A 26,484-nucleotide genomic window follows, 5' to 3' on the forward strand; every position below is an offset into this window, starting at 1 on the left:
TTTGAAAAATCTTGAACGAGATTAAGTGCTGGTTATTTAGCCAAATACATGCTCGTAGAATGATTGACAGTGAACTTCTTGCTTGGGTTGTAGCCAACAAATAGTACTGTGACACCTTTATCATATGTCATAGTTAAGATATAGTTTCTCTGGCGCTAAAACTTGAACAGTGCTGAAGATGTCACACGTCCGTCCAAAGGAAAACATGGCGTTTCATTCCACACGTCAGGTGAGAGATAACTTGAACTGAAACGTTAAGTGAACGGAAAAACCTTCTCCCGCACCCCTTAAATTTCATTCCAGTCCAATCACCTGAATATATATTCCTCATCTGATAAGTATGAGTTTTAACATCTGGACATACTGAAAGACATAACTTCTGAAAATGGCACTCACTGACTCAGACTCAGAGAAATTTTTCCCTCATCCTTAAAATTTAGGGGCGATACTAGCTCAGATACATAGCGTTCATGTTAGTGAACGCTATGAATCTTAGCTAAAGGCTTAGCTAAAGACAACTGAGACATACTTCCAGTAATTAAAGCAATTATTTACCGATTGTTTGAGCTCCTTTCATTGCAAAATGATTGTTTCATCAAGTTGTCGTTTGTTCATATTATTTCATGTGAGTCAGTGGTTGATCTGTTTTAATAGTTGTTGTAATTACCATTGAGTTACACCATCAATTCACAATGCAGGACTCCATGGTGACAACATCTTTTATGACTGTCCGCTTGGTCAAGGGGGCGCTACACTCATTTACATACAAAGTTCAAAGTCATAAGTGGGCATGAAAGTGAATGTGGTGATGATCTTAAGACATTTTGCTTTGTATATTAGTGATGCTCTCATCCTTGATAATGCCACAATGCTGGCAAGCACTGCAACACAAAGTTATAGTTTGCAATTTGTATTTAAAGCACTCAATAATCAGGCCAAAAGCAACTGCAAAAACTCACAGATTTCACTTTTGCGTCTTATCTTGCAAAGATGTGAAACCTTACAGCATCAAACATCAAAAGTGAGTGAGTTTAGTTTTTAACGCCACACTCAGCAATATTCCAACTCTATGGTGGTGGTCTGTAAATAATTGAGTTTGGATCAGACAATCCAGTGATAACTGTATGAGCATCAATCTACGCAGTTGGGACTAGATGGCGTGTTTTAACCAACTCAGCAAGCTTGACCACCCGATCCTGTTAGTCGCCTCTTGCGACAAGCATGGGTTACTGAAGATCAATTCTAACCCGGATGTTCATGGGTCTAACTAAAAATCTGAAACCTCAGGGATAGAAATACTATTTTTTCTATGTGTGCCTTTGGGCAGACAAACATTTTTAGGTGTGCCTTTCAGTAATCAAGTGTGCCCACATATTTTTGGAATAAAAGACTGTAACAATGGTTATGGTCTTTTAAAATTTAATGTTAGTTAACAACAAATCGAACTTTGTCGGTTGTCGTCTGCTTTCAAACAGATCATGTTCATGACAAGATTTCCTGTTAGCAGAGACCATATAATCTATTATATGGTCTCTTCTGTTAGACAAGATTTCCTGTCATGTGCACTGACATATAAAATGGCCACGCCCATGGTAAACAGAAAGATCATAATCATGGGAAAGAAATGGGTTCATGAGTATTTAAATTGTAAGGTATTGTTCAATTTGGCAAAAATATAATTGTTTTGAGGATTAAATGACTAAAGGTTATGTTTCCCTTAGGTGTGCCATAAGGGCACCGAGAACATTTTTTATCTGTGCCATTTCAATATTTACCGTGCCATGGCACGCTAGTATATGGGGTATTTCGAACCCTGGTTCAAGCGCTGTGTCCTGGAACACTTTGGTGCAAAGGGGACTTTAGCAGAAGTTACTGGAAGAGCAAATATAACAAAGCAGCAACAAGAATGTAACATTCTTATCATGAAGATGACAATGACAATAATACAGTGCAACTTGCCAGAAGTTTGGGATGTCATATTAGAAATTTTGGCAGGCCTCAAGAAGACAGATTTGTTTTATCCTCCTCAAAACACCAACATTGATAAACTTGATAATGACATTCATGATATTTGCGTATTTTGTCAGAAGTCTTAATACTCTTATAAAAAGGTGACTACAGAAACTGCTTTGGGAAAACGACTGGAAGTTATTTCTGTTTGTAAATAATGTTATGCATCAACACAACCTTCATCTACAAGTAGTACAACCTTCAGCTACAAGTAGTACAACCTTCATCTACAAGTAGTACAACCTTCATCTACAAGTAGTACAACCTTCAGCTACAACCTTCAGCTACAAGTAGTAAAACCTTCAGCTACAAGTAGTACAACCTTCAGCTACAAGTAGTACAACCTTCAACCTTCAGCTACAAGTAGTACAACCTTCAGCTACAAGTAGTACAAACTCTTATCTGTCACCTCTGATGGTCTCTACTGGCCTCTTTATACACCAAACAACCAGATCCGCAGTCTCCTACCCAGAGTTCCATGTGGCAGCCAGCATAGTACCTCTGCCACAGGCCAGAAAAATGTGACGATTCATCACATCTTGCACCGTCCATTCAATATAATGTACATATTTCTTAACGCTTTTAATTTTGACGAGCCTAAACATCTAATTAAACATCTTTGATAGAATGACTTAGTTTAACTGAGAAAATATCCTAAAACATGTAACACTATTTCCATTTGCTTAGCGATCCTTTGTTTACGTAGGTTGTACGACTCCACGTATTGTCAACGAATCCGACAGGGAGCAAATGATGCAACCAGTTTGATATCTAAATATGTACTGTCATAAATGTTACTTTCGCAGTTGTGGAAGAAATATATGTAACAATGTAAAACATTGTAAAGAGCGAGCCGCAAAGCTTGTGTAAGGCCAGTCTCTTCTTATTATGAATATGCGTGTTTGTTTACAAACAAGAGAAAAGTCTTGTCACGTGATATTCAAATTAGGCTGTGGCAGTGCACTGGCAGTGATGTTATGCTAACTCATCACTGCGCCGGAGTGTGCCAGATCCGGTGTACTGCTGAATGTTCTGTCAAGCCTTGTCCTTTTAGTGTCTCATGATCAAGTAATGGATTTTGAGAAATCACTGGTGATTTTGTCTCTGGAGTGATCTTTGTTGATGGCTGTGCTGTACTTTAACAAATAAAATGGCCCAAAATAGGCACCCTTCATGATATGTGTCTGGCTTATACCAACACATACGAACACAAAGGAACAGATGTATTTCCTCTTCAGTCAGTGCTCCAGATAATTTTTTAACTGCTGAAGAATAGTACAGGGTAGAATTCTGTCTCAGCTGGAGTACAGCATCACTAAGTCTCAAAATTAATTGTACTATCCTTGGTTTCCCAGCACAAACATGAGTGTTAATATCTTTGACAGTTCCAATACTATACTACAATATTATTTGTCTTTACGTGACAATGAGTCACAGAATTTACTAGGGGTGTCACGATACACCAATCTCACGATACGATACGTATAACGATTTTAAGGTCACGATACGATACGTATCGCGATACATAATTTTCGCGCCTTTTCATAGCATTACCTTACCGGCAACGTACGCGCTCGCGTTTGCGCTCGCTGATTGGTCCATCAAAATAGTCTAGCCAATCACAAAAGCTGTTAGTTTCCAACCTATTTTTTTAAGTAAAGCTAGCTACATCTATTTATCGGAGCGGCCTCGTATAATTTTACTATCAATACTTTGAAGGAGATGGATATAGCATAAAAATTTGAATCGATAAAGTTTTAAAATAGGAATCGATACACACAAGCATGTATCGTGTATCGATAAATGCTTATTGAACTGTAACTCTTGTAACTGACATTCAAATGTCCAAATTCAAGAGAATCATTTTGTGACTGAGTTAAAAGGCTGATATATGTTTTTAGTTAGAGCTATTTGTGTTGATGAGAAAATACTTGATTTGATTACCAGAAAGCAATTATTTTTCAAATACCGTGACAGCAAATAATGTAAAGGAACAGTGAAAAACTCATGGTTGTACGGGATTCATTAATGTGCAGAAATGAATGTAGATGTGTTTGAGGTAAATATCCTCAACTCAAGAAAGGTAATTTCAGTATATTGCTATAATATAATAATAACTGAGAATACAAAATAAATAAAAAAACATTTGAACTTGTTGAGTATATCAATCAGATGTTTCATTTTACTTGATTAAATAATAGTTAATGAAAATCCTTCTTGATCAATTGAATCTTTGGGCTTGAATTTTCATTCAAACAAATTCTTGTTCTAATTCTAATTCTAGATATTGATTTAATATCACTGAACTTTCTTAACATTTGTTTTTCAGACAATGGATCTTTCAGATAAACGTGAAACCTTGCTTCACACACTCAAGTTGGCTTACAAGAAGATCAATTCACTGAATGCTGCCACGAGGAAGATCAATGCTGTCATGGCTATCTTGTTCATGAGGAGAGACAAAACCAAGAGCGACATCGAGAGCATGACACGTCGACTTTCAGCCAAGATAGCCATGCTGCAAAGAGCATTTGAAAAAGAACTTTCAACCATCGTGGACAGAAAGATCAAAGCAATGGAGGACCAGGTGCAAGTGCTGTTTGATGAGATCTGCACCCTGGGAGAAGTTTGTGTAGAGGCAGAGAAGGTTCTGAAGATTCAGAATGAGCACAAATTAGCCTCGGACGGAACTCGTCTGACAGAAACATTCAGGTCTCTGCTGGATTGCAAACAGGATGCAGAGGAACAGGGTGACCTTGAAAATTTAATGTTCCTTCAGTTTGTACAAGGTGACCTGGAGACAAAGTTTGACCAAGGGGTCTTCGGACATATTTTCACTTCGAATAAAGATAGTGGAATATCTCTTGCTTGTTCCAATATGTCTCTTGATTCAAATCCTGAAGTGAGTCCTATTCCAGGAAACTCACTGTTAAATAGTGCATATAGTTCTGAATCTCAACCAGGACCTAAAGGAAGTGAGAAAAGTATTGCCAATCAAACTCTGCATCATGGAATCCATAATGTTCCGTGTCCACCAGGGTTTGAATCAGGACTTGTGAAAAGGAAAAACGAACTGTTTCCTTGTGTTTCTACACCTGCTGACAAAGTTCACACTCCAAGTCCTCAAGTCAAAGAAACTGTTGCAGCCAAAAAGAATGAATCTCTCAAGCAGAATGCGAGATTATTTGAGGAAGCAATGGAAGTTGCAGCTAATGAAGATACTGTGATGCCAATGGATGCAGTGAATCCTTGCAATAAAGAATTGTGCGACCGATCATCGAACAACTCCAGACTGTCACCAATTATTGAGAAGTGGGATGAAGATATGTACGAGATCTCAGAGATGTCGTCTGCCATGTCTATCAGACTTCAGAAGAACATCTATGACAGAAAGGTGTCTGAAAGGAACGCCAAGAGTAGTTCCAAAGGTTCTGGCGACATGTGTCATTCAGCACCAAGTTCAGCTAAAGAAAGAAGTGATTCATCAGAATCTTGGGACATAGACCTTCCATATGAAGACAAACCATCTCGAGCATCGTCATCTGAGAACCCTTCCCACGTGAGAAGACTTTTTGATAATGAAGTAGAGTCGAGAGACTTAAATGGAAAGCAAAATGATGGTGAATCTTGGAAGGATTCAGCTAAAGGATTTAGCGTTAAAGGAAACTCTATAAAAGGTAATGAGCTGAAAAAATTGTCACATGCTACTGAAAACAGGCCTCCCAAAGCCTTTGCAGCAGGGGCAGCATTGTGGAAGTTTCCATGTGTCACTGCTAATGGAATGGATGACTGGTGGGATGCTCGTACTGGTGACTATAGTCACATCAGTTTACCCGTGAAGAAAGAGAAGATTGATATGCCGTCTGTATCAAGTGAAAGGAGGCAAGAGAAGGTACAGGTGTCTACAAGTCTTTGTGGATCACCTGTCAAGAGTTTCAGGAGCAACCCAGTTGGAAAGATGCCACAGCTGCCTGGCTCTAGGTCACAGAAACTGCCACCACTGACCGAAGAACAGGGGGAATACTCTACTTATGTCAAAGATTCCGACCAAAATTCTGAGATAGTGAGTCATGAATCTGAAAAAGACCTTGATATTAATGTGATCGCTTCAGCAGTATCCAAGGAGGATTATTGCCAAAAGACAAAAAAAGAAGTTCCCTCCAAAAAGACCAACCCCATCATTTCTGGTAGAATGAAGAATCTGCTGAAGACTTACATTGAATCCAACAAGGAAAATTCTGGGAATGGAACAGTTGGTGGGGAGGCTGATGGTACAGGTGATAGAGCTGGTGATAGCGTTCCTAGCCCCAAATCAGATGTTGAGATCTTCAAGTCAGGTGGGGCTAATATTTCAGACAAACCAAAGGATGGTAATGGTGATTTCAAAAGGGCACTCTCACCATTAGGACATATGACATCAAAGTGCAGCCCTCATGACAAGACTGTTTTTCCGAAATCTAAGCTGGAGGAGCGTATGCTGGGTATAAAGCAAGAACCCCAAGAGGAGATCCTGGTAGAGACTGATTCTGTAGTGTCTCTAGGAAGTTTCCGGGTTAAGGTTGAGGAGACACCCGTGGCTGATGCTACCAACTCCAAAGACAAGATGGTGGCCAGTCTTGCCAAGTCACCATCACAGAGTAAAGATGATGTTGCTGTAAAGAAAGATGTGTATCCTGAAGTGAAAAAGGATGTTCAGTCTGCTAGTAGTGGGACTGTGAGAGAGAAGGTTGTGGAGACATACACTGACCTGTCAAGGCTGGTGTTCTCAGGGAACTGCTGGAGTGGTGAGTGTTCAGGATAATACTATACTATTCACACTTTGCTAAGGATCAAATCATGGATTCAACAGAAAACTATGATGTGGGGTCAAATTTGGTTAGATATCTAAGCTTATTGTAAGCATGGATCCTAGGTTTCAGTATGTCACTGCATCTTGTGGAACCCATACCTGCTATTGATAGGTGTTGTGTACTTGTCAATGACTTGTTCCATGATTTGCAAAATGGTTGATTGGTGCTATGAAAACAATTTCTATGGTTACTCATGTAACAAGTGCATAAGGTTAGATTAAAGTGACTCTTTTCCTAAAGAGGGGTTACCATGATTTTATTATTTTTCCAATTTCAAATTGTAAACCTATGTTTAAGTATATCCTGAGCAAAGTGTGAGTAGTATATTATTGATAGTGTTATAAAGTTGCTTGGTATGATGCCCCTTGTAACAATCCAGTAGTTTAATCTTGGGAACCCCTCAGTCTTTCACTCTAAACAGAATATTGTAAATTTCATTTTTAACTGGTTCACGAATAGCTGAGTGCTATTTTCGTCTCTGATTATGTGACATACATACAGTAATCTTAATCTCTGCATATAATACAATGCCTAGCAAAATAGATTAGAAATGAAAAGGTTAAAAAATCTTGTCTAGTGATGTTTAAGTACAAGTTTGGTGTCTTCACTGGCAAAAGTTTATATATTTTCTTATCCTGACTCATGATCTTTTGCTTATCTCCCTTTCCGTTGCGAATGGTAGTGGGACGCTTGAATCCCTTGAAGTTCCCGAAGCGGACGTAAAAATACACTCACCCACGAGTTACCTCCCTTTTCCCGCGTAAACAGTCATGTGGGCAGCCTTACTTGTCACTCTCTCCTTTTTCGCCCAAGCGGATGGTTGGGTGAGCACTGGAGTCCCGTATACGGCATTATAACCTTTTTAATTAGATCCTATTCTTCAAAATTATGCTGTGTATGGATTTGGCTATAACTACTATGTATTATATGAAAAATTATTTGTATTTGTGTCATAATTTCATCGTAATGTAACTTGTTTACATTTCATGAAATCTTGCATTGTTTGCAGGCACAGGTTATCCGTGGCTGATCCTCACCCCCCCAATGCCCTTCGTGCATCAAACCATGTTCTTCCAGCTTGCGCTGTACTTATTGTGTTGATTTATCAAATCTACAATTTAATCAACATTTGTCTTATAATTATAGACATGCCATGTGTCGGGTGAGGAAGTCATCACAAGTCACGGCTGATAAATCAGGAGATCAGCCTGCAAACCGTATGTTGCTTGCTACTGCTGAAATTCATAATACTGGCCCTATGTTGAGTACGTTGTAGGGGCAGTCGTCTGGTACGGGGGCGAAGTAGAGATCGGCTACAATGCAATTGACACCGGCTCAAGTAAGAAAAAGACGTCTGCTTCTACGTCGCAGAGGAGAGCATCTGTTACCAGATCGGAGGGTAAATCTACTCGGCCTAGTAAGTCAACGCATCAGAAATCCTTCAATGAAGAGATTTTACCTCCGCATGAAGTAGACGTTTTTTGATGATCCCCCGTTACTTCTACCTGAAGTACCTACGAGATCGGCGACTCAATCGACTCCACGACTACTAGATCGTCTCCTGCAACTGCCACAGCAGGCCAGCTGTTTGACGTACTACCATAAACTTCTCAACGGAGTGAAGTCGAGGCCCACAACTCAATCATGAACGCTTCAGTCAACGCAGAACTTTGATCCGGGCAAATTTATGAGACAATTCACCAACCAGATGATGGAACGTAGATTCGAGGAAGAGGCGAAGGCTCGACGGAACCTGTCATCTGCTGACAACGTGCTCAAACCTACGGACCTGCGGGAACCTACTCCTCAGGGAACTATGTCTCAAGACTTCGTTGGCGAACATACACCTTTGCAAAGGTCTCCACAGTCTGATGACTCTGTCATTTTGGAGGAGGATAGAAGACATGAGAAGCCTACTCACCCTTCAACATCTGCAAACCCTCAACGTTCGAGAACATCGAAGGATCCATCTCCTACACCTAGCCGCTCTAGATCGAGATCTCATATCTCTCACAGACGTTTGCGAAGTCACTCATCACGAGACAGAGGTTGGCAAAGAGAAGGCTCACGTCACAGAGGTTCACGAAGAGATGTATCCAGAGAAAGAGGTTCACGAAGGGATGATGGAGGTTCGAGAAGGGATACAGGTTCGCAGAAGGATGATTCGCGGAGGCATAGCTCTACCGATCAGGAGATAACGGATAAACAAACAGACTTCGTCTTCCCGGACTCAGAGGTTACAGCATGGATAGCCAATGGTGTGAACTTGGAGTCTCCTTCTAAGGTCTACACTTATAAGATGCGTAATGACGACTTTGACTCGGTGACTATTCCTCCGATTGAACCTATTTCCAAGGTACCTTCTAACCTACGCACAGCTTTGAGAAAGCTGCAGACATCTATAGGTACGAGAACTCTCAGATCTACAGGCAGATAACAGCAACGCAGACATCTACAAGGTTCGCGAACCCTAGGGTTAACTAACCCTTACATCAACAGGCAGGATGTTGACATCGACTCTATTACCATTAGGATGAATAAAAAGGAAGCAATGATGAAAACGGATGTTTTTTTCAGAGTTTATAACTCAACAAAAAGATCTACAACATGTGCGATATCTACAGTTTACAGCCTGCACAACTCTACAACCTGCACAAACCTTATACCTGTATAGGTTCAGTTTCGGACGACAACCTACTTGATGAAAGGAATCCCTTCATCTACACGGATGCTGAGGTCTTATACCGGGTAGCAGATGGCCTGCGGATATTGTCGTTCACTCACTCACTCCAACCCAACAGAGACTGAACAAGATTTTACACTTGGAGCAACCCTTATTCAAGAGGTTGATATGAGCGGGGGAGAATTACGCGCACTTTTACTCAACCAACTAATTGCACCAGATTTTATGGAGGCCAACTTGCTACAACACCGGTGACATTATGCTTGGAAGCTGATTGGTCCACGTCAGACAACGCCTCCCACTGACAGAGCAGGCACCAACAAGTTTACTGACTTGTAAACAAACCCGTGGTACGGGGGGAATACTTCATCGGCAGCCTTGGAAACAGTATACAACTACTGTTATCATCATGGGAATCTAATAGATGTCTAGCCTTGACAGCAGCATGAACGATGTTTATTTGGAAGTTGTTGCTGATAAAAGTCGGTATGAGTACCTGTCCCCTGCGATGCTACACTGGAGCCAGCCTTGCTATAAATAGACAACGCTTCGATGTATGCTGATCAACACAGATCGCCTGCGATTGTAAGGGGAAGAATGATGTATCGTCACTGCAATCAGAGGTTAGCACTTCCAATGGAACGTCCTACTGTTTGGAATATCGTCGGCTTTATGATTATTCATACGAATAACCAAGCCTACCGGCACCTATCTGCAGCATCGAGGTCTACGCAGTGCCGGTTATCTGGACGACGGCATACAGGTTCTTCAAAGTGCGAATCAACTCGGACAGCAGCTGAACTTCACAATTAAGTTGCTCACGCCACTAGGATGGCTAGTGAACCTGATGAAGTTGTGGTTAGAATCAAACAAGATCTTCAATTGCTGGGAATAAGAATTATCACAACACAGAATCGAATTGTGATCCCAGAAGATCATTGGGTCAAGATACAAGCCATGATTCCACAAGCAGTCATCTCTCCGTTAACACTACGAACATGGCAATGTCTACTCGGTCTACTAACCTTGACGCAGGACTTGACTGGCACAGGAAGGTTACAACTAAGGCCGCTGCAACGGTTCCTGACAAAACATCTGGACAGCATCGACCCTATCTTTTTGCCAGACAATCTTAAGAGGTACCTACTTTGGTGGACCCACAGATCGAATTCTGCGAAGGGACCTATTTACAAGAGCCTGCCTTCGATACACATCTCTTCTCTCTGTTCTGCAGAGGGAGCTGGTTTTATGCCTATGACGCCTGGGACTATTTCGATGAATATGGAAGTTTGTCGGGCTTCTTGTTAATCCCTCAGGTGCCTCGGCACCGGCAAATATTAGGTTGCCGGCTGCAGGGATTTACTGTATTCTGTCATAAATCCCGGTAGAAGAGTGACGGCGGGAGACACGGAAATACTCCGTGCCGAGATCCCGTCTCTGCTGAGCAAGACAACCATCGAGGTGGTTTCAAATGGTCAGGGAAATGTGGGGTTCGACTCAACTTATTTCCTCTTTACCATAAAGAACGGAATGTTCAGAATTATTCTTAACTGAGAGCTGAACAAGTTAATAGAGGTACTGTCCTTCAGGATGGAGACACCGCGCTCAGTGATCTCATCTGTCGAGACGTCGGCGAACGTCAATCGACCTCAAGGTCGCATACCTCCTTGTTCCAGTGCACCCCGATTTCAAGAATTCTTCTTCGGCGGGATGTGCTACCAGTTTCGTGTGCTTCCTTTAGGCCTTCCAAGGTGTTCAGCAAATTGAGGTTTATTCAAGCTCAGATAGCCAGATAGTAGTGCCGGTGTTGTCACCCATACCTAGGCAACTGGCACATCAGGGTTCTAGAATATCAGTTGTGTCTAAAACCTCGCGATCAGTGTTGGTCACTCTTAAGAAACTGGGCTGAATTGTCAATCTCAAGAAGTCGGACCTCGTCTTGGAGCAGGATCCGGTCTTTCTTGGGGTTGATGCAAGTTTGAGGATGAGACCCATGCAGCAACCTTTAGCAGCTGGGGTCTTACTCAAAGGGCTATGAGAGTTTTCTGGAGGCGCCAGAGTGGTTGATTCCTCATTTGCAGCATTGGGCAGACGTCGGGCGTCTTTCCAAGGGCCCTCCCCTGGAGACGCCATCGCTCTCCGTCCAGTCAGATACATGATCTGGGCGACCTGCGGTCTCTTGACAACGAAGTCACTACCTGTACATCAATGTGCTGGAATTGACAGCAGTCAGTTTGGTGTTCGATCCCACATGTAGGGTTTCGAATTACCTTAAGGTCAGACATTCTCACTCTGAACGGGGCGGCACTCCCGAATCCTCGGATTCTCTGGTGGCTTGGACTCTGTCGGGTCTAACCTCCAGGCACGCGGAATTTCTGCAGCTGTTGCAGACACAATTCTTTCTTTAAGGTGGGATTCGACCCCCATTCCTTATATTGATAGGTGGGGTGCACTGGTGTGCAGATAGGGAGATTTCAGAATCCCTATTCTGCAGATTTATTTCGGATATTGGAGTTAATATTACCCCGGTTTGGTTGAGAGCCTTATGGCCTCAAACCATTGCCGAGTACTCCATGGTTATTTCCATGTTTCACACCCCTTTCAAAGGTGCACTGCCTAGGCAGTAGTGGTGTTCCGATTAATTGAAATAATCGAAGATTGGTCAAAGTGACCAAGCAATCGATCACATTTTCTCATAATCGAACACAAACGATTTTGGAACTGCTGTTTTAGTGTTTGAAACACTTGACGATGGAGCATATCTTCGAAATTGTCAGGGCCTGAAAATTTGTTTAATTCTTAGAAAACTCACTGTCAGGACCTGAATATTTCTTGAAGACTCCAGAAAGTATATGTTCATGATATATTACTCAGCACTTTAAAGTGGCAAGTTGCATCATGTTATACGTATCTGCAATAACAACCTTGGTAGGAAAATCTGAAAAATGACGCTAACCAATTTTTTTCGATGAATGTTCGTTGATAATGAAGCAATCATCAATTGTGAGATTTCATCCAATTCCCAACACTACTAGGCAGCACCCTCTCGTACAGCGCTTCGTGTCTGGTCCTGACTTTTCAAGAAAATCGTCTCTCTCACTTCACTTGTTGACGTGGAAGACGGCTTTACTTGTGGTGATGAGCTCTGGTAGAAGGGTCGGGGACATACATGCGATATCCACTGACCCGACACTGACAGTATTTCATACTGATCATGTCCGTATTCGCCTCCCGGATACCTACCACTTTCAGATTGATATTGCTTTCCACGTGACAGCTCATATCGAACATCCACCGCTTACCCAGTCTTCCACATCGGGGACCGATCTTTCAAGTGCTCACCCAAAAGAGTGACTTTAACAAACGAATGAAAGGGATCCGTACGGGTACCCATGTGTTCTGTTTGGTGGCGGGGAAGACTGGGGAGTCTGCTAGCAAGCAGACTTTATCTCGTTGGCCTGTTTTCGTCATTGTTAGGTTACAATTGCTAAGATTTACCTTCCCCCCAGGGTTGAAGGCACACTTGGTGAGGGCAGATCCTGCTTCATTGACAATACACAGCGGCACTGCTCAATGAAGAGATCTGTTCTGCCGCTCTTTGGAGCCGGCCGAATACTTTCATTCGCCATTACCGACTTAACACCCATTCTAAGGATCGTGTTCGGTTCAGTCTTTCGTCTCTCCGGTGGAGAGTGTCCTGCCACCCTGACCAAGTGAGTAACTGGTCATTGGTATCGTTCTGTGTTCAATGTTGATATGGTTCATATCACTACACCGTCTCAGCCTTGCCACCCTTTCGGGTCGGGTCGGCTTTGGGTGTACAATTGTCCTTTCCGTCCTCTTCACCTAAAGGCAAGAGAGGGTGGGGCAGGTTTTGAACGCTATAACCAGTCATATGCTATTAACACGTCTTACAACGGAATTGGGTACGAACCGCCCATGGGTCACTGTTTGGAATGCCTCTCTGCCTCTCTGTTTGTCCTCGTTGGATTTCCTCAGAAAGTTTTTAGCGAGGCTAATAATTTATCTGGGTTTTATCGAGGTCCCGGGAAAGCCCTCTTCCAAACAGGAGGGGTGCATTCGAACCATTAGTGTGCAGTACTAATTGGCTCGACCCCGGTGTTATTGGCTTTTAAGCGTTTTTATGCTCTCCCTACCCTTATACCTCTCGACACGCTTCGCTGGTTTGGGCTCTTAAGGTTGGGAGTTGTTTCGGCATGTCCCCATACATTCCTTTCCATTGTAATGGTTGGGGGTGGGGTTTATGTCATTCTAGATTTGAGCCAATCGAAATATAAGCCTGGGCTCTCTATTTCCCGCCCTAGCCACACCCCTGCCTGATTGACATCAGCGGTCAGGTGACTAGGTATGTATGTTTTTCTATCTCCGATTCGGTCGTAGATCTAACTCCACAACGGGTTTAGTGTTGCCAGACAGAATACCACTCCCGACTTACAATCTTTGGGAGTCTGTCTAATGCTTATAAGTACCCCAAGGAGGATCTCTTTTGAAAAAGAATGTAACAAACCTGTAGAGGTTTCTGATTCTTTGAAAAGAGTCCTCCTTGGGGTAGAACAGCCCACCTCCCCTCATTCTGTCTGATACGTTCAGCATGAAAAGTGAGGTACAAGGTAAGCAGCCAGAGTTATATGCTCTTGGCTGTAGGGGGCCCTACGGGGTCCAGGTAGGGGTGGTCTCACAAGACAAAAACAAAATTTTTGGTTTTGTAAATATTCTTATTAAAATATTGTTACAACTGTCGTAGGATTTAAAATGGACATTTAAATGCTTATAAGTACCCCAAGGAGGACTCTTTTCAAAGAATCAGAAACCTCTACAGGTTTGTTTGAGTTTTACGCCACACTCAGCAATATTCCAGCTATATGGTGGTGGTCTGTAAATAGTCTGGACCAGACAATCCAGTGAGCAACAACATGAGCATTGATCTGCGCAATTGGGAACCGATGGCATGTGTCCATGTGTCCTGACGACCCGATCCCGATAGTCGCGTCTTATGACAAGCATGGGTTCGTGAAGATCAATCCTAACATATTAAGCTTACACTGTGTGATAGAAATGGAACACTCACATATTATGATTAAGACATGTTTATTCATGTATTGTATTCCAGAAATCAATGCTACACTTGTGAATAAGATTGGTCAGCTGAAGAAAGGCCATGGGGAAGGCTTCTTCTTTCCCATCGGTGTTGGTTGCAACAGCCACGGTGACGTAATTGTTGCAGACAACGGCAACGATCTTGTTAAGGTCATGAAGAAAGGTGTCCTTGACATTACCATTGGCATGCAGGCAGACAAGGTGGGTATCATGACAAGAATGAAATCTTTGAACAAGACACTAAAGTTGTGAATTTGTCATATATAATGTGTATAGTAGCTCAACTGATCAGTCATCGTAGATAGTTAATCATAATGACATGAAGGGTTGCAAAGATGTTTTTATATTATTTATGATCTATCTGTCATGTGATTAGATATCAACTACAGTTTTGATGTTATATGGAAATTGTCTCATGAGGCAAATTGTTGGATATGTTAAAGTATGTCCACATGTGCTGTCAAGGTCGGGACAGGGTGGACACAATGCTTTGACATAATGCCATGGAAAGTATGAGGCACATCAACCTTTAAAAAATAGTGAAGTGAAACGTCACCTAACTTTTAAAACACTGGTAGCCTTGTGATAAAAGCAGGCATTCTCACTATCACTTTCAATTTGTAACAATAATTCAACACAAAACTCTTTATCCAGAAGTGTACAAGGTGATACCAACAAAGAACAAAGTAATGGTCTACAATGAAAGGTTGTATCATATAATTTACTAGGTTTACAAACCTATACAATTTACTACAAAGTAATTTAAATGGCATTTGACAAGAGACTGTCGGTACAAATTTCAATGGGAGTACAATTACAGGGGCAGTATTGACTATTAAGATTAGCAGGTGCAGTTGTAAAGTCAGTGATGATAATAGTGCAGTGGCTTAGGGTGAAAGTAGATACTTGGCGGACTAAAACATGAAACTTTGCATAGTGTTGGGGAATATCATGATAAAACATATTTTCTGGGGGTGCCCGATTTTTGGGGCCCACTTTCCCTAAAATTCAAGATGGCATCCAAGATGGCTGCCAAAAATCAAGGATTTCCAATTTTTACACTATATGACTTTCCCCCGCTGGTTTTATAGCAGAAAACCTTGCACAATGCTTGGGAACATAATGCTAAAACATATTTTTGGGGTTTGCCCGGTTTTATGGGCACATTTTCCGAAAAATCCAAGATGGCCCCCTAAAAGCAAGGATTTCCAATTCTAACACTATTGTGACTTTACCCCGCTGGATTAAAACAGAAAACCTTGCACAGTGCTAGGGAACATCGTGATAAAGCATATTTTGGGGATGTGCTCGAATGTTGGGGCCTATTTTCCCCAAAATCCAAGATGGCCACCAAAAATCAAAGAGTGCTGAAGTCCACCCAGAATGGTCGCCGACTATGAAAAAATTATTCATTGGTTCAATATGTGAGATATATTCGCCGTTCAAAGGGCTATTCTAATACTTTCAAGAAATATAACAAACAAGATTTATGTGTAGTAGTAAAATATATAATTCATCATCCAATTAATGAAAAGGTTACTGTTTTGATCAGTCACGTGACATCAATTTGTCAAACATCGATCTCTGTGATTCTGAAGTCTCCTTTAACAGTTCCCATTGTAGTTACAGAGCGATGTGCACAGAAATTGAGAAGATTTACAAATGCACTTCTTTGAGCATAGAGGTTGAGACTTGCAGCCACATTTGATAATGCTGTTGATAATGGTACCAGCGAAAAACCTATTTCAATAGACACTATTTCAAGCTCTTCCAAACCTACACTTCCAGGCAGTTGTATAGTTCCTGCAGTAGCCTGCAATGTGGAGAGAGTTAATGTGCCTATAACTCATCATCAAGTCGAAGACAAGATCACCAAAGCTAAGAAGAATCTTGGATCAAGCACTGCATTGGCCTTCTCGCTGAAGAACATTTGGAAAAGGATGAGTTGCCTGGTGCATTTCATGCTTCTCGTCAATCCCAGGAACAGGTTGCAGCAGGAATAAGTTCTCTTCTTCCTCTTCTTTAAAGACAAAGCCACAAGTCTTGCCATGGTTAGGTATGGTATGTCTATTATCAAGACAGTCACAGGACATTGCAATCCAGGACAACTCCCAGTCATGGCTATAGCCCAACCACATTTTGCGCTAGCTATATATGTTCAATGGAGATGGCCTAGTGGTGAAGATGTGTACACTTTCATGCTTGGAGGTCTTCACATTGAAATAGCCTTATGGAAAATGGCTGGAGACTTGTTGAAAGATTATGGATGGACTTCAGCACCAACAGAAGCAGGTATTGCCCAAGTGGAACAGCTGAATCTTTCATTTCAGCGTCTCACGTTACAAAGACATGCTCATCAAATAGCTGCTGTATCAAATAGCAAGTCTTCAAAGCGATGCTTACATGTTCTCACTGAAACCGCATATTCAACAATCATTTGAAGACTGGCTGGAAAAATTGGATGTCAGAAAACATTCCAACATTCAAATTCTGGGATTTGATTCTTCATCTCGAGACAATGATACCAATCTGTGTGAGATCCCATCGCGGAAGAAAGATGTCTCTGTACATACAGGTAATGGAACAACTTGTCCCTTGGTTCTTTGCTCTTGATCACACCAACTATATACACGCAGGCTGTCAGTTCACATCAGAGATATGAAAGCCTTTCCTGTTGACAGAAGAGAGTCCATTCAGAGAGGTTTGGTTTTCCCCAAAAACATCAAACACATTTGCTGCCATACTTTTGGATCAAGCTCATGAGCAAAACAGCAAAGTTGTAAAACACTCAGGTGGTGCAGTTGCATTAACAGAAAATGTTGCCTTAACTAGATGGATGATATTTGGACCAGAACAAGCAAGAATTCTGCAAGAGTTTGAGAAGCAAGATGACAAGGTGGATACTAGAAGCAATGAACAAGATTTTGCTACACAGCAGACATATAAGACTCAAGTCAACAACTTTTGTGGCACAGTTGCTTTGATGGGAAATCCCTTCCTGGAAGAGTCTCCTGAACTGATGACCCTTGATGATCATCAATGTGTTGGTGAAGCTGTCGTAGCATCTATGGAAACAATGGAGAAGACAGGAAAAGACAAATATGAGAAGTTTGTAAAGGACAGAGTCAATTCACAACCCCATTAAGATAAATCACCTTTTTTCAAGCCACCACAAACAAACCCTCAGTCTAAATCAAACAGCAAACGAATGACCTGAAAAATGGCTACAGTCTCTTCAGTCAGATGTTCATTGATTGTCAGGTACGTCAACCTAATTTAAACCAATTCTTTTCTCATGAAAACCACCCGTGGCCACCATCCATATCAATTCATGGAAAACTTCATTTACCAAACTGCAAATCAGAGCTCTTAGATTGTCTTGCATCACCTGGGTATGACTCTGCTCGAGACAACACGAGAAAAGCGAAGAAAGGCAGTAGAAGAAAAGTTTCCCATCATACTAGACTACCAATGATCTATGTTGCTTTTCTAAAAAAATCAAAGGAAAGAGAAGAACTATTTGCATTCATAACAGATGATGTGGCTAGCAGCTCTTACAAACAATGAAAGGTTGTGTTCATAACAGCTGTGGAGTCAGTGGTTACAGTAGGACGTGAAGAGGATATGCAGTGCACTGATCATGAAGAGGCGGGTATCCGAATCTGCCTTCATGTCAAAGATGCTTTGCAAAAAGGTGCTACAAACGTCATGGTTTAGCACTGTCGACCCAAATGTTGTTGTCCAAACTGGTTGAACCAAAGTCTGCTGTTCAGCTGCGGGTGTCATTAGGGAACGGGAAAAACGTCAGATGTTATCACATAAACAGAATATTCCAAAATCTTGGCTGTCGAAGATTGGTGCTTCACTTCACGCATTCACTTGTTCTGACACAACATCACAGTTCAGTGGAAAAAGGAAAAAAGGCAACTGCTTTGAAGACTTGGATATCCTATGAGGATGTGACTGAGAGATTTCCTTTTCCTGCACAGCATCCATTCCAGCCTGTGAACAAAGACTCAGAAGTGTTTTCATAAGTTGAGCGATTCACATGCATCTTGTCTGACACAACTACATCAGTGAACACAGCCAAAGAACTGTGACAAGAGATGTTCTGCCAAAGCCGTAAGATCAAGTTTGATGCCGAACCTTCCTCCAACTCAGGATGCTTTGCTACAGCACACAAACAGGAGCTTGTACCAGGCCAGCATATGGCTTACTTGTTTACTTCTCAGACAGAAAGCATCAGAGCCAGATTTATTTGGTTGGACAAAGGACAACAACCCATGGCTACCGGTGTGGATGACACTGCCAGAAGCTTCAAGAGGTTGTTGAAAATTTGGCTACAAGTCTCAACCTCTATGTTCAAAGAAGTGTATTTGTAAATCTTCTCAACTTCTATGCACATCGCTCTGTAACTTCAATGGGAACTGTTAAAGGAGTCTTCAGAATCACAGAGATCGATGTTTGACAAATTGATGTCACAGTAACTTTTTCATTAATTGGATGATGAATTACATCTTTTACTACTAAACATAAATCCTGTTTGTTATATTTCTTGAAAGTATTCAAATAGCCCTTTGAACGGCGAATATATCTCACATATTGCAACAAATGAATATTTTTTTATAGTCGTCGACCATTCTGGGTGGTCTTCAGCACTCTTTGATTTTGGGTGGCCATCTTGGATTTTTTGGTAAATTGGCCCAAACATTCAGGCACATCCCCAAAATAAGCTTTATCGCGATCTTCCCTAGCACTGTGCAAGGTTTTCTGCTTTAATCCAGTGGGTAGTCACAATAGTGCTAGAATTGGAAATCCTTGCTTTTATGGGGCCATCTTGGACGCCATCTTGGATTTTTCGGAAAATGGGCCCAAAATTCGGGCACATCCTAACATTATGTTTTATCATTATGTTCCCAAGCACTGTGCAAGGTTTTCGGCTATAAAACCAGCGGGGGAAAGTTATATAATGTTAAAATTGGAAATCCTTGATTTTTGGCAGCCATCTTGGACGCCATCTTGAATTTTTCGGAAAGTGGGCCCCAAATATCGGGCACCCCCCCAAAAATATGTTTTTTCATTATATTCCCCAACGCTATGCAAAGTTTCATGCTTTAGTCCGGCACGTAACGATCAACCTCAAAATCGGACCTAAGCCACTGCACTAAATACAGTGTGCTATTTTGCTATTTACAGGTTACCTTCAGTAACAGGTTGCACCACGCAGAGGAACCAATAAATCCTCCAACACCTTTTTGAAGTCATTGTGTGTTTTAATTTGGAAGTAAGGGACTGGAAGTAATATGTCTCTCTCTGCGTGACTTGTTACAAGCAGAAACATTTGTGTACTCATAAATTAGTTAAGTAGCAGTAAACATATAATTGAGATTTATAAATGAAGGTAATGCAAAATTGAAACAATCATTCATCATTTATCATCATGGGTCCTGGTTCTGTTGAATGTATCTGATACTCACTGCTCACTGTTATGACAATTTTATTTTTAAACTTATCCTATTATATCTCACGACTTGCACCTCACTTGTCCAATTAGGTTACTTTTTAGATCCAGTGACATTATATTATGGTACAACCGAAGTTTTCATGGTGCAGCCAAACCTATAACTAGTATAAATGTTGGTGCAGGTACTGAATAAAAATGAAATCCCACCTTGTAATAATCACAGAGAAGCATTAGTGGTGAAGCTGCCCAAACAGGCCAAGGCTGGGAATCCAGGGCGAAAAACATGATCTTCACACAACTGCTGGTCTTGACATAATGTGAGATATTATTGGCCACTTTACTGGGATCACAAGCCCCACATGTTGTACATGATGGTGTACAGGCGAGGGGTAGCCTAGTGGTTCAAGTGTTAGCTCATCTTGCTGAAGAAGCAGGTTTGATTCCCCACATGGGTGCATTATGTGAAGCCCATTTCTGTTGTCCCCTGCAGTGATATTGCTGGAATATTTCTGAAAATTGGCATAATACCTAGCTTGTTCAACCCACATGATGGTTTACACTGAATGCCTGTAAGATTTGTCCATAGGAAAGCGTTGTAAGTGGTGGGGTTTGCTGGACTTATGTCCTGGCCTGATTCAAACTGTAACACTTTGGCTTACTAGGAGCTGGAGTCTTAGCATCTGCCATGATGCTGCAGACCTTCTGGACTTGCTATTCTATAGGGTATCTCTTCCACCAAAAGGGGCAGTGGGGTAGCCTAGTGGGTAAAGCATTCACTCGTCACACTGAAGACCCGGATTTGATTCCCCACATGGGTACAATATGTAAAGCCCATTTCTGGTGTCCCCTACCGTGATATTGCTGAAATATTGCTAAAACCGGCATAAAACCAAACTCACTCACTTACTTCCACCACAGTGTTCTCTTGGTATAGCACCTTGACATGTTCAGTCACATGATGTTTGAAGTCAGAGGTCATCGTGGTGGTTTTCTTCTGGTTTGAGTCCCTGTTTATCTGCCACATACTGGAGACAGTAGACTGTGAAGAAGAAGAGATATGGGGTCTTGTTCTGCACCAGAGTTTACTTCTCAGACAAAGGCCAATATTGGGTTCTCAGACCAGAAGATGGTCACAGAGTTGGCAGATGGAATTGGGCAGCTTCCTGAACAGCTGCTCTCCTGCCTTCAAGTCAAACATATTGTTATCTGTGTGAAGACCCAGCATGAGATAGCTCTGTTCAGGAATGTTCCCTAGCAAGGAGTTCATCGCAGCAACTCATGAAAAACTCACAGAGTTGGATGTATGTACAATATGTAAAGCCTAATTTTAGTGTCCCCACCATGATATACACTCTGGTGGAAAGAAATATTGGAACGTATAACAGGGAGCATTTGCTTCACATGCTGAAGCTAGCAGCCCTGAAAATGGCAGGATTTTAGGTCAGTTTACTTTACTTTTGATTATGTTGCTAAGTTTGTGTTCATGAGTTTAACTAAAAGATGATTACTGGTGTCCCCCTGCTGTGATATTGCAGGAATATTGCTAAAAGCGGCGTAAAACTAAACTCACTTTTTGAGTTTTACTAAAAGATAAATGGCACTGAAATTCTCAACCTCTAGGAAGATGGAGCTGCTTTGTATTGTCATACAGGTCATTACATGTCCGACACAGGGATCATGGGATCAGAACTTCATAATAGCACTGTTGAAAGTTCTGCTATCTAATCTACAAACGCTTACCATCTAGCTCATGGAGAAGTGACATTGCCCAAGTTCGAAGATGATCAAAGGGGACATCTTTGTGAGCATGACGAGTGTATTTTTAGCCACTGCATGATACGTAGTAGATCCTGTTAATTCTTCTTCACCAGATAGAAGGTTGAAATGTGATGACTTCAGCTTGTTGAGGTACCTTATATCACCTTGTTTTCAGTGTTTCTCACAGAGCGGAGTATCACTGTCTCGTCCCTCCGCAGTTGTAGTCAACGAGAAGGATGAGTTGTTTGTGAAGGATGCCACAGGAATATTCAAGTTTGATGACAAAGGAGTTCTTCTGGAGCAGATTGGTCAGAAGATTCTCAAAAGACCTTATGGTGAGAAATACATCTCAAAACTGAAGACCACACCTATGTAGTAACCCATGCTTGTCGTAAGAGGCGACCAACGGGATCAGGTGGTCAGGCTCGCTGGCTTGGTTGACACATGTCATAGGTTCCCAATTGCACAGAGCGATGCTCATGCTGTTGATCACTGGATTGTCTGGTCCAGACTCGATTATTGACAGACCCCCGCCATATAGCTGGAATATTGCTGAATGTGGCATAAAACTAAACTCACTCACTCACTATTTAAGTGATATCAACACGATCAATGATCATACGAACGTATGGGCTGGACAATGATATATATGTATGAAATAGTTGTAAAATCATACTATGGCCAAACAAAAAATAATATTTTGTCAAAAATGGGGATTTTCAGAAATTATAGTCAAGTTGAATTATCTAAATTTATACTCCAATTTGGGAATTCTAACATTTGCTGTAAACCCAAGACCCAAAGAGCTGCTCCTTCAAGTAACAAGTTCCCATTTCCTATCATTTAATACTTTTAATGCTCTATCACAGAAATGGGGCGGTAGGGTAGCCTAATGGTTAAAGTGTCCACTGTTCACGCTGAAGACCCGGGTTTGATTTGAATCATGGGTACCATGTGTGAAGCCCATTGGTGTCCCCTGCCTTGATATTGTAAAGTGATACTCATTCACTCATGACAGAAATATTTGCAGTGAAGAGCATGGAACATAATACCAAAATGAAAAAGTGACATTTTCACTCTGTCACCTTTCAGTTTAGAATATTAAATGTTTAATAACGGAAAAAGAAACCATATTTCATATTAAGTTTGATAAAGATGAGTTTTTTGGCAACTAAATAATGTAACTTTCAATGGATATTTATGAAGACATCTTAAAGGTCTTAAAAATCATAATTTGTATGTTTGAATATTTGTTGGAATCATTATGCTCTTACACATGATTTTGTTAATGTGAACAGTACCCAGTAATTGTTTGGCTATCAGGTGCTCATAAATACACTTTTGTCCTGTTGTACACAATGCCAGAGCTTGTTGATGATCAGCATTGATTGGAAGGTCTTAAAACAATTAGCCAGACATTTCAGTTTTCATCAGGCACTATGTGTATCTCTTTTGAGATGTTTTCAACAGAAACAACTCACTGCAATAGCTGACTCAATCTCATTGTTAATCGCCATTAAAATTTGCGTATGCTCACCAGGTTTCATTATTAGTGATATTTCAACCCTTTGTGCAAATAGCAGACGTACCATACACAATAAATTTCAACCACGTTTTATTCAGTATCAAGCTATATGTGGATACTTACTACTGATTTAGGTGAGTACAATGTTAATAACAAATTGTTAGAATAGCTATATATTCTTTGGAAAAGTTAATACTAATTTTGGCAAAAAAATATTAATTTTTCCATCAGTTTTTGGCCAAAATACTAATTGGGCTAAATTAGGGTTGGCATCTCTGAGTATGTCTGAAAGGCCCCTGGACACCTATCATGGCTAACAGTGTGTGGACCAAGCAAGTTGTGACTTGTAGCTGTCTAATTGTGTTCTTGTTCCAACAGGACTTGCACTGTCCTACAATGGACACTTGGTGACCCTTGATGTGACGAGGTCCGATCACTTGCTGTATCTCTTCAAGCAGAATGGTGGGGTGTTCCCGATGCAGTGTCTTTGGTCCACTTAGCAGCAATATGGCAGGCTCCAAGTGCCGCTTTCTGGAAGTCTTCAGAGACAGGGTCCTTGTCAGCGATCTTGGTAGGTGTCAATAGTCTTTCCCAGTGATATTGAGTATTTTACAAAATCTGTGATGTTTTTATTTCCATGTTCTACATTCAGCCCACTCAGTAGGGGCATTGTCAAGTATCACTGTTGTATCCTCAATGTCTCTTGAGAGGACCAGGGCGATGGGGTGGTTAAAGCGTTCGCTCATCATGCAGAAAAATCTGGGTTTGATTCAACCCATGGGTAAAGTGTGTGAAGCCCATTTCTGGTGTTCAACGTGATATTGCTGGAATAAATATTGCTAAAAGTGGCCTAAAACTAAACTTACTCACTCTCACTCTTGAGAGGACCATCATCACCATCAATGATCATGGTGTTGCATATTGTGATAACATGGATATATTAGTTTATTGCAGTTTGAACATGTTTTATTGTGCTCTGTTTAGGCCTTAGTGTGATGTACTTGGGGAACCTTTGTGGACAAGTGTTCCACTGTTTCGGACACTATGGAACCAATCCAGGATTCTTCCGTGAACCATCAGGTGTGGCCGTAGACTCTGCCGGGAACTGGATAATAGCCGACAGCAAGAATGACAGAATACAGGTAAGTGGTGTAGGGTAGGGGTATGCTTTGCTTCACTGCACTGCTGAGTATGTACTGTTTGGAATTATTTTGAGTGTAGGTTTGGAGCAGATTTGATTCTTGACTGATGAAAATATGATTTTTCCAAACAATTTGAACAAGGCCCAGGTCTTCTCAAGATGCACCCGTGAAGATCCGTGTTAGAATTAATCTTCAGTGAACTATGCTTGTCACTTGAGGCGACTAAAGGGATCGGGAGGTTAGGGCCCCTGACTTGGTTGACACATGTCATTGTATCCCAATTGCGTAGATTGATGCTCATCATGCTGATCACTGGATTGTCTGGTCCAGACTCGATTATTTACAGACTGCCTCCATATAGCTGGAATATTGCTGAGTGCGGCGTAAATTTCACTCTTCCCAAGATGGGTAGGTTCTCGACCAACTCCATCATCTCTACCATTGTTTCTTAGGTATTTTCACCTGACGGGAAGTACCTGTTTCCCATCAAGCTGTCTGATCCAATCTACCGACCGTCTGACATCATGCTGACACGGAACAGACACCTGCTAGTTGTCAACTACCTCACTCACTCTGTCAAAGTCTACAAGTTAGGATGAAGCTCATTCCCTGACAGGCCACCATTACCTGCTCTGACTTTCTATGTACAACCTGTCCTTTGTTTCTGTCTCATCATCTTCATCTATTATTACATTTGCTAAGTCCTATATTGTTTCAATAGTGTGTGTCTAACCTGTCATATCAGTGTTTAGCACAGCCTTCTGTCTGTCCTGTCATCAGTGCCCTTCTTGTGGGTCTGGCCAATCTTTATTGTCCGTCCTACTTGTCCTGTGTCCGTCTTCCTGTCCTTTGTATCAATCCCTCCCAAACATGCCTTTTCTCATGTTCTTGATGGGGTGAAATGATGCGGCTAATGTTGTCAGAGATATTCCAATGTCATTCTCCTGAAAGTGTTTGTAAGGCTATGATATTAATCTTACATTTTTGCTGAATGGTCAAAACCATTTACATATTTTTGAAAGTGCTGATCAACAATTGATTGTGCCTTTTCTCCAATTCAAAGATTTGTTCTTACATGTGTTTCCGTATTTAACCTAAAATATATATAGTGCTCCATCATACTACTGATCTTTGTGTTGACACTTTGTTGAAAAAACATAACTCGGGTAATGAGCATGTCCTGCAAAAGAATGGGATCTAACAATATGCCCTGTAGCATGGCACTATGGTGTCTTGATGTTATGGTAGTAATGGAATATGTGAAAACATTATATCCAAAATCTTAAGAGGATTAGCATGAACATGTCACTGATGCTCTCAGAAGACACTTGCCCATGCATTGCTGACTTGGAGCAACTGGGTGAGGTGAGGTGAGGTGAAATTGGGTTTAACGTCGTGCTTGAGAATATTTCGCTCATATGACGATATACATGCGTGTGTATGTGTATGTGCGGCTGCTTGTACTAGCCCAGACTTAAGCTGGTTTTATAGTGCTAGCCCACTGAGATACCATGCCACAGTGAAGCATGAATACCCCACTCAGACACATTATACTGACTCTGAGCCGACCAGTCCTTGTTGTAACCATTAATACCAACAAGTACCATATTTTAACGTCTTTTGGTATGACACGTTCGGGGATCGAACCCGCAACCTTCCGCTCTCCGGGCGGACGCTCTAACCACTACACCACGGAGGCGGTCTGGAGCGACTGGGATACCTTTGGGGTGGAATAAAGTAACTTTAAGAGTCATTCTAGAAAAACGAGATATCTTAAGTAAAACATAGCCTTTATACTTCGCAGTGAACTCATGTCTACACACGCTTCAAGTACAACTTGTATGTATCTCACAGAATAATCATTAGAGTAAACATTGTCTTGTGCTTTCTTACACAAATTTACATCAAAGCTGTTTGAGAATTAGCTGCTCAAA

The 26,484-nt window shown here is 41.4% G+C and overlaps 1 protein-coding gene across 1 annotated transcript; it reads left to right on the forward strand.

The window, feature by feature from the left end:
- LOC124267280 lies at positions 1 to 26,024 on the forward strand. Its single transcript, XM_046702191.1, has 7 exons — positions 1 to 229; positions 4,340 to 6,794; positions 14,675 to 14,862; positions 22,059 to 22,218; positions 23,787 to 23,979; positions 24,393 to 24,550; positions 25,003 to 26,024. Exons 1-5 carry the CDS (start codon positions 179 to 181, stop codon positions 23,906 to 23,908), a joined length of 2,976 nt encoding a protein of 991 aa, XP_046558147.1. The 5' UTR covers positions 1 to 178; the 3' UTR covers positions 23,909 to 23,979; positions 24,393 to 24,550; positions 25,003 to 26,024.
- The last annotated feature ends 460 nt before the right edge of the window (positions 26,025 to 26,484 follow it).

Source organism: Haliotis rubra, unplaced genomic scaffold (assembly GCF_003918875.1).
Source record: "Haliotis rubra isolate DU_JTF1 unplaced genomic scaffold, ASM391887v1 Scf130, whole genome shotgun sequence".
NCBI lineage: Eukaryota > Metazoa > Mollusca > Gastropoda > Lepetellida > Haliotidae > Haliotis > Haliotis rubra.